The sequence below is a fragment of the Diabrotica virgifera genome, chromosome 4 (genome assembly GCF_917563875.1).
Source record: "Diabrotica virgifera virgifera chromosome 4, PGI_DIABVI_V3a".
Classification (NCBI taxonomy): domain Eukaryota; kingdom Metazoa; phylum Arthropoda; class Insecta; order Coleoptera; family Chrysomelidae; genus Diabrotica; species Diabrotica virgifera.
This window is the reverse complement of record NC_065446.1, coordinates 157411057-157419596: the sequence shown is the minus strand read 5'-3', so window position 1 is coordinate 157419596 and position 8540 is coordinate 157411057. Positions and strand designations below refer to the sequence as shown.

At 36.7% G+C, this 8540-nt stretch overlaps 1 protein-coding gene across 1 annotated transcript; it reads right to left on the bottom strand.

The window, feature by feature from the left end:
• Positions 1-6492: 6492 nt before the first annotated feature.
• On the bottom strand, positions 6493-7305 carry LOC114337289 (uncharacterized). Its single transcript, XM_028287698.2, has one exon. The coding sequence runs from the start codon at positions 7303-7305 to the stop codon at positions 6493-6495; it is 813 nt and encodes a 270-aa protein (XP_028143499.2).
• Positions 7306-8540: the final 1235 nt, after the last annotated feature.

Here is an 8540-nt window from a genome sequence, read left to right as displayed (position 1 = left end):
TCTACGTACCTTGGTAACATTGAAATTTTTAGATAAATGTCCGATTTAGGGTTAAAAATGGCCGATTTCGCAATTTTAAAAATGTTCAATCGCTTATATAACAAAAACTATTAACTTAAGAGAAAAATCACTAAAGACCTTTTCTGTTTGGAATGATTCAAAAAACCTAAAAAAAATTTGTTCGATGCAAAAAGAATAATTTTAGGAAAAACCCCTCAACTTTCACCTCGCCTGGCAAGGTCTTATGCTCTTCAGAATCGCCTGTCATTGTACACATTTCTTCTAAATGACTTACTCAAACACATACTTAAATTTAAACCTTACAGGAGAAAGTTTATTTTACCCCCTAAATTTGCACTTTTCGATTCACCTGGTAGATACACGTGCACCGCTGATGCCTGCCAGGTTATGGTTTTTAGCCTTGGTGTGCTATGAATTTCGACTAGAAAAATTTCCAGCCTTACAGGACGACTGTTAGTCGGAGGGTTCACTAGCTCTTAGACTAAAACTTTTACTTGAACGTGACTGACATTCCATTTTTATATTTTTTTGACATTCTACTAAATTGCCTATACGGTCAATACGAACTGCAGTGCCTTAAAAATATTTTCAAGCACTAGTGCCTTAAAGTAGCATTTTTAACGCACGTATGGAGTGCTAAAAATTGCATTTTTAACACGGTTGTAGAAAAATAAAGTTAATTTCAAGTGGGAAGCTATTCATTTCTATTAGGATTGTAACGACGAGCGTTTTAATTTTTACATTTCAAAAAGAAAAAAGCAGAGAGCGACTTTATTTTCGTCATAAGTCAGTCAGTTCTTATGCAAAAGACTTTTGTCAGAGCTTTTTAAAATATTTAATGGACTTTAAAAGATGTCTCCTAAGTTTTTCCAGAAACTTGCACCATATTCGAGTTATTTGAGATTAAATGTTCTCCATTTCAAGGTTCTTCGAAAACAACCATCCTTTAAAGAGCAATAACTCAGTCGTTATTGGGTTTACATAGGTCTTTCAGACGCGAATCTCTTTGTTTTTTTATTAGCCACCATTTTGTTCTTAATGATTTTTTTCTAAAAAAATTATTTTTTTTTAAGTTATCCATGAAAAACTGTTATAAAACGTGAATTTTTTCAATGAAAAATAGTTTCAATCGCAAATAACTTGGAAAGTGTGCTACTGGCAATTTACAATAAAATATGGAATACCGAATGTTATCCATCAAGTTGGAGTGAGTTTATAGTTTTACCCTTTCTAAAACCATACAAAAATCCAGAAATGCAAGAATCATATCGAGGAATCTCGTTAGGATCTTGTATTAGTAAAACATTTGAAAGAATGGTAAAGTGGAGGTTGGAGAAATGGTTAGAATCTAATGAAAAAATACCGGCTTCACAATTCGGATTTAGAAGAGGATATTCTACCACAGAAAACATAGGTAATCTAGTAACAGATATTAATCGTAGTTTTACTGAAAATAAGTGTGTTACAGCTTTATTTATGGACATAGAAGGAGCATAGGATAATGTCAATCTTAGTATTCTATATAACAAAATGTCATTAATTGGTCTTCCGGAAAGTTTTAATAAAAAAATAATTAAGGTGTATTCCAATAGAAAAATATTCCTAAACATTAACAATAACCTGTTAGGACCTCAAATTACTAGAGATGGATTACCACAAGGAGCCATATTTAGTCCAGTATTGTACCTTATATATACACATGATTTGGAAAAAACAGCAAAATTTTCAAAAATTATACAATTTGCAGACGATGTGGTAATTTATCAAGATGAAACTGAAATTAATCAAGGAATCAAAAATATCAATGATAGCTACATAACAATTAGTAACTGGGCATTTAAAAATGGACTTACAATATCTAAAGATAAAACTCAAGCCTGTATATTTACTATACAAAGGAAAAAATGTCCCAGTAGAAATAAAATTTAACAATATAAATTTTCCGGTACAAAAGTCTGTAAAACACCTCGGTGTCATTTTCGATCAAAAACTTCTATGGAAAGAACAAATAGAAAATATAATTAGGAAAACAGAAAAAGGAGTAAATATCTTACGAGCAGTTTCATATTCCACATGGGGAGCAGATCCCAATCCCTCTCTCTTGATCTATAGAGCTTATATAAGAGCAATAATAGATTATGGATCAGTATTTTATGTGGACGCAGCCAACTGTTATCTACAAAAAATTGAAGTCGTTGTGAACAAATGTTTAAGACTGTGTTTAGGCGCTATAAAGTCTACTCCAATAAATAATTTATTTATAGAGTGTTCTGAAATGCCTTTGACAATAAGAAGATGCAAACTAGGCAGTCAATTTTTAATTAAATTACTTCATAAAGAATCCAATATAATTGAAAAAATACATCGATTGTCAATACAAGATTTAATGAAAAAATACTGGCAAAAAAAGAAATCACCTTGTATTGCAGAATGCTATAGACAATTGGCTAAGTACAAGGAAAATATTCATCAATAAACCTAACTATATCTATAAATTCGAAGAAATGATGAAAATAGATATAAATTCCCTTCGAGATTATTTCACCTATCCAAATCAAATAAGAAATATAATGTTTGAAACAGATATAAAAGAATTAGTACCAAATTCATATCAAATTTACACCGACGCATCAAAAAACAAGGAGGGAACAGCCTGTGCAATATATGATCCACAAGTTAAGTATAAAAAAATGGTAAAATTAAATATAAACACAAACATATATTCGGCGGAGTTAATAGGTATACTGTATACTAGAAGCCTTGAAGTATTGTCAACATATTATCACAACTTCAGAAATTGTTATATCCCGATAGATGTACGGCGGAATTTAATTAAAAATGGATATAATAAAACAAACGTTAATTTTATTGTTGTAACGAAAATGTGTTTTGTTTAGGTCTCTCGAAAGAAAGGTCGATTGTTAAAAATGAGAGCGTTGGGTGCGACCCAAAGCGGTTGCCTGCCGAGTTGTTACTAAAAAGTAATACCACAAAGATTACTGTTATTGTTCTTCCCTTTTGACCAGATGACTGACTAATAAATCATTTATTAGGTCTGGCGTATGCTTTCACAGTTACAACAAAAAACACTCGAATGCATAGTGAGTTGTTGACACACTTTATGTGGATGAGAAAACAGATGGTGACAGGGTAAAACCATGTTTTATATTTGAATGTGCATTTCGAATGACTAACGTTGTTTGGTTTTGAGAAAAAATAATAAAAGAAATAAGATAATAAAATTAGCAGAAATAGTAATTATAGCGTAATGCTATATACCCACCTTCCAAGTGACCAAGTAAATAAAATAATACATAATATATATATCATAATAAAAAATGAAAATAGATAAAAAAAATAATGCACAGTTTATACGAGGAGATAGAAAAAATCACTTGATTCACTGTGAACTAACACTTCCTTGGTAAGTTCCAGTAAATCTTGCTTTCCTCTTTGGTCTGTTGTCTATTTTGCTGGATACTGTCATTTCTTTTGTTTCGTGATGGGTAGAGTCGTGAAGCTCGTACGCTGGTTTCAATCTGTCTATGGAAATTGTTGATTCTTTTCCATTTACCCGGACGACAAAAGTCTTGTCACCTCGCGTAACAACTGGAAAAGGCCCATGATATGTGTTTTCTAAGCTGCTTTTGATTGTATCACGGCGGATGAAAACGTGAGAGGTGATTTTCATGTCTTTGAAAATGAAGGTACTTTTGGATCCATGATGCGAGGGTTGCGTAGGACGGAGGTTTTCGAAATGGTTTCGAAGCGTTTTTAAATAAATGTGAGCATTGTCGTCGGTGTTTCTTTGTGACGAAAACAATAGTTCACCTGGCAAACACAATGGTTCTCCGTACACGAGTTCGGCGGCTGAAGTACCTAAATCTTCTCTCCACACTGCTCGTATGCCCAGTAACACTGAAGGTAGGCTTTCGGTCCATCGGATGTTTTCATGACATCGAATTGCTGCTTTTAACTGTCGATGAAACCTTTCTACCATACCATTTGCTTGCGGATGATAGGCGGTTGTCCTTAAATGGGTAGTTCCAGTTAATTTGCATATTGACTTAAAGAGATGCGATTCGAATTATCGGCCTTGATCTGTTGTGATGCGCTTGGGAGTGCCGAAACGAGCTATCCAACCAGAAAAAATGTTCTGGCTACTGTGTCTGCTTCTTGATTAGGCATCGGGAAAGCTTCTGGCCAACGTGTGAAACGATCGACACATGTTAAACAGTATCTGTTTCCTTCTGAAACCGGCATCACTATAATGTCTATGTGGACATGTTCGAATCGGCTGGAAGGTGGTAGAAAACTTCCAGTAGGTGAAACAATGTGGCGCGATATTTTCGATTTTTGGCACTGTAGACACGCTCGAGTCCATTTCCTCACATCTGATTTAACGGATGGCCAAACATATCGCTGTGTGATCATCTTCACAGAACTGTTGATTCCGGGATGTGCTAGGTTATGCATGGTGCGAAAAATTGCCATTCGAAGTGGTTTCGGTACAAATGGTCTGGCTGTAGATGTTGATATGTCACAGTACAAACTCACGTTTTGTTCGGAAAGCGTATTTTCTTCATTTGAAGTGATGTTTTCTCACTTAAAAAAGTTTGCAGTTCTGGATCAGTTTCTTGTGCGAGAGCTAAGTCAGTGATGTCGATATCTTTCTTGATGCTATCGACTCGAGATAGTGCGTCTGCCACAATATGTGTTAATCCAGAAATGTGCTGAATGTTAGTGCAAAACTGTCCTATATAGTCTAAATATCTAAACTGTCTAGGACTACATTTATCTAGCTTCTGAGTAAAGGCGAAGGTGATTGGTTTCTGGTCTGTGTATATCGTTATGTCCTTGCCTTCGATCATATGTCTGAAGTGTTTTATGGCCAGATATATAGCTAATAGTTCTCTGTCGTATTCACTATATTTCTTTTCGCTAGGTGAGAATTTCTTAGAAAAGAAAGCTAAAGGTTTCATACCTGTACCCGTTTTTTGTTGTAGCACAGCTCCCGCACAAAAATCAGAAGCGTCACAAGTGATGGAGATATCAACATCGTTTACAGGGTGGCTCAGTAAAGCAGCGTTAGCTAAACTGTTTTTGCAGTCGTCAAAGGCTTGGATTCGCTGTGGTGTCCATTCGATTGGTGCTTTTCCTTTGACATTACCTTTTAGGGCATCATGTAGTGGTGCTTGTAGCTCAGCTGCATTGGGTATGAACCTTCGGTAGAAGTTTAACATACCTAGAAATCTGCGTAGGTCTTTCACTGTTTTTGGCTGAGAGAAATTTTGTACAGCTGCTACTTTTTCTTGTGGAGGTGTGAGTCCTCCGTCTGACACTGTGTATTCTAAAAAGGTAATCTCGTTTTTGCCGAATTGACACTTCGCTGGATTTATCACAACGCCAAACTGCTTGAGCCTTTTGAAAATCTCTTCCAAATGCGACATATGCTGCTCTTCGGATTCTGATGCAATGAGAATGTCATCGATGTAAGCGTAGGCGAAGTCTAGACCACGTAAAATCTCGTCTATAAAACGCTGGAATGTCTGTCCTGCGTTTCGTAATCCAAAAGGCATATATAAGTATTCGTACAGCCCAAATGGTGTGGTAACGGCGGTTTTTGGTATGTCTTCGGTGGCTACTGGTATCTGGTTGTATGCTCTCACTAAATCTATTGTAGAGAAAATTGTCTTACCAGCTAGCGCCTGACCGAAATCTTCGATGTGCGGAATTGGATATCGATCTGGAACTGTTTTTTGGTTGAGACGTCGATAATCTCCGCAGGGTCTCCATTCTTCACCTTTCTTCGGGACCATGTGCAGTGGAGTAGACCAGTTGCTTATCGATGGTCTTATGATGCCTAGTCGTAGAAGATTTTCGAACTCTTTTTTAGCCCATCGCAGTTTGTCAGGTGCTAATCGTCGAGGCTTCGATAAAACGGGTGGACCTGTTGTTGTATCGATGTGGTGCTTCGTTTGATGTTGAATGTCTTTCACGATACCGGCGGGTCGCGTGATTTCCGGAAATCGTAGCAGCAGTTCGTGGTAACGCGACGCTTCCGCGATAGTCTTTAAGCTGCCGTCGAAACACTCTTTAACGAGTCCCTTTTTTCGAAGGGTTGTCGTACTGTCTACTAAGCACTGGTTAGCAATGTCCACTAAGAGCGCGAAATGGGAAAGAAAATCAGCTCCGATAATGGGCTTTGAAACGTCCGCCACTACGAATCGCCACGTAAAATCACGCCGTAGTCCGATGTTTAATGTCAAGTTCACATAGCCGTATGTCGCGATTTTAGTGTCATTGGCCGCGTATAGTTCGTATGAAGTCTTTTCGCGTGCACCACCCCGTACATATTTCCGCGGGAAAACGCACAGATCGGCACCGGTATCGATTAAAAACTGTTTTTTTTTGTATCATAGTCTGTTACGAAAAGGCGGCGAGACCTTGGGCTTCGATCGGATGCCGCATTTACCGACTGCCCGCGATGTTTCCCTGGAGCTTGCACGGAGGAGAGCACTTTTGGGCCTGGTCACCAAAACGGTAGTGATACCAACATAATATGTCACTATTATGGTCCCTACTGTAGCTACTGTCTCTAGGATATGGTCTTCGTCTTGAGTTGCTGCGGTTGCGATGGTATGTGTTAGCTTGTGCTTGAGCATTTGACAAGCTAGATAGCTGGATTTTCATTTCAGCTAATTCGGCTGTCAATTTCTCTATGGTACATTCAAGAGCGTCAGAAGCTTCTGAAATTTGGGCCCTAGGAGCTATCGCTTCAGATATTGTGTCAGCTAGCTCGGCAACTGCGTCCAAACTAGCTTTAGCTTGAGTAGCTAGAATAGCCTGTGTAGACGCTGGCAGTCTACCTAACCACAGCGACCTTACAATATTGTCCGGTACCGTTGTGCCTGCTAAAGACTGTAAATGTCGTAAGAACTGCGAAGGTTTTCGATCGCCCAGTTCTTCATGTTCGAGTAGTCTTTTAATCTTTTGTTGCTGTGATGCACTAAGCCTCTTAATTAATTCTGACTTTACTTTTGCATACCTTTCTGTGGCTGGTGGTGAAACAATGATGTCCCTAACTTCTAATATGTAGGCTGTGTCTAAATTGGCAACTATATAGTTGAATTTAGTTGCGTCACTTGTTATATTTGCCAGTGTAAATTGGTTTTCTACTTGCAGGAACCATATTTCGGGATCGTTGGGCCAGAAAGGTGGGATTTTAACTGAAATCCGATCGACTGAAGCACTAGTGTTGGCACTGGTATTACCGTCCGTCATTTTCGATGTTCACTGTATATTATTAACCGGTAAAAATATATTATTAACACTAACTTTTTTTTTAAATTGTCGCGGCGGTTTAAAATACTCGCGGGGTCACCAATATTCCGATAGGTGTACGGCGGAATTTAATTAAAAATCGATATAATAAAACAAACGGTAATTTTATTGTTGTACCGAAAATGTGTTTCGTTTAGGTCTCTCGGAAGAAAGGTCGATTGTTAAAAATGAGAGCGTTGGGTGCGACCCAAAGCGGTTGCCTGTCGAGTTGTTACTAAAAAGAAATACCACAACGATTACTGTTATCGTTCTTCCCTTTTGACCAGATGACTGACTAATAAATTATTTATTAGGTCTGATGTATGCTTTCACAGTTACAACAAAAAACACTCGAATGCATAGTGAGTTGTTGACACACTTTATGTGGATGAGAAAACAGATGGTGACAGGGTAAAACCATGTTTTATATTTGAATGTGCATTTCGAATGACTAACGTTGTTTGGTTTTTGAGAAAAAATAATAAAAGAAATAAGATAAAAAAATTAGCAGAAATAGTAATTATAGCGTAATGCTATAGTCATAATAAGTGACAGTAAAAGCGCTTTGTCAAAAATAAAGCACCTGAAGATAACTTCCAAGGCAAATTATATTATTTTGGAAATAATAAAAAATATTAACCAATTAAATACAGATTTAAAAAAAATACAGTTATTGTTGGTTAAAGGACACAGCGGAATTATAGGTAATGAACTCGTGGATTCCTTAGCTAAGCAGGCTCTAAAAAAAGGGACATATTATATTGACAACAAATGTACACCTGAAGAAATTAAAATAATTAGCAATAATATATATAAAATAATCTGGAGCAAAGAATTTGGGGAAATTAAAAAAGGTATGTACTATAAAGAAATTCAATGTACAATAACATCAAGACCATGGTTTGCAATAATTTTAATATGATTATATGATTTTAAATTGCCCTCTAATACAAATAAATATAAGTAGTATAGTATAGTTGATATAAAAGATGGCATAACCCAGACATCCAAAGTGAAAGTTATCCTTCAACTTCAAATTGTTCTATATGGTCCACACAATGTCCAGAAAAAAGAAAAAAGTCACACCATTTTGAGCGTCGGGTTTGGGGGGGGGGGGGAGAAATCGGTAAATTAGTAGTTATTTAGGTTTTTCGTCAATATTTCTAAAACTATGCGGTTTAGCATGAACAACCCTC

Excerpts from the sequence above, each read along its gene's own strand:
- LOC114337289 (XM_028287698.2), bottom strand. The coding sequence starts at position 7,305 with ATGACGGACGGTAATACCAGTGCCAACACTAGTGCTTCAGTCGATCGG.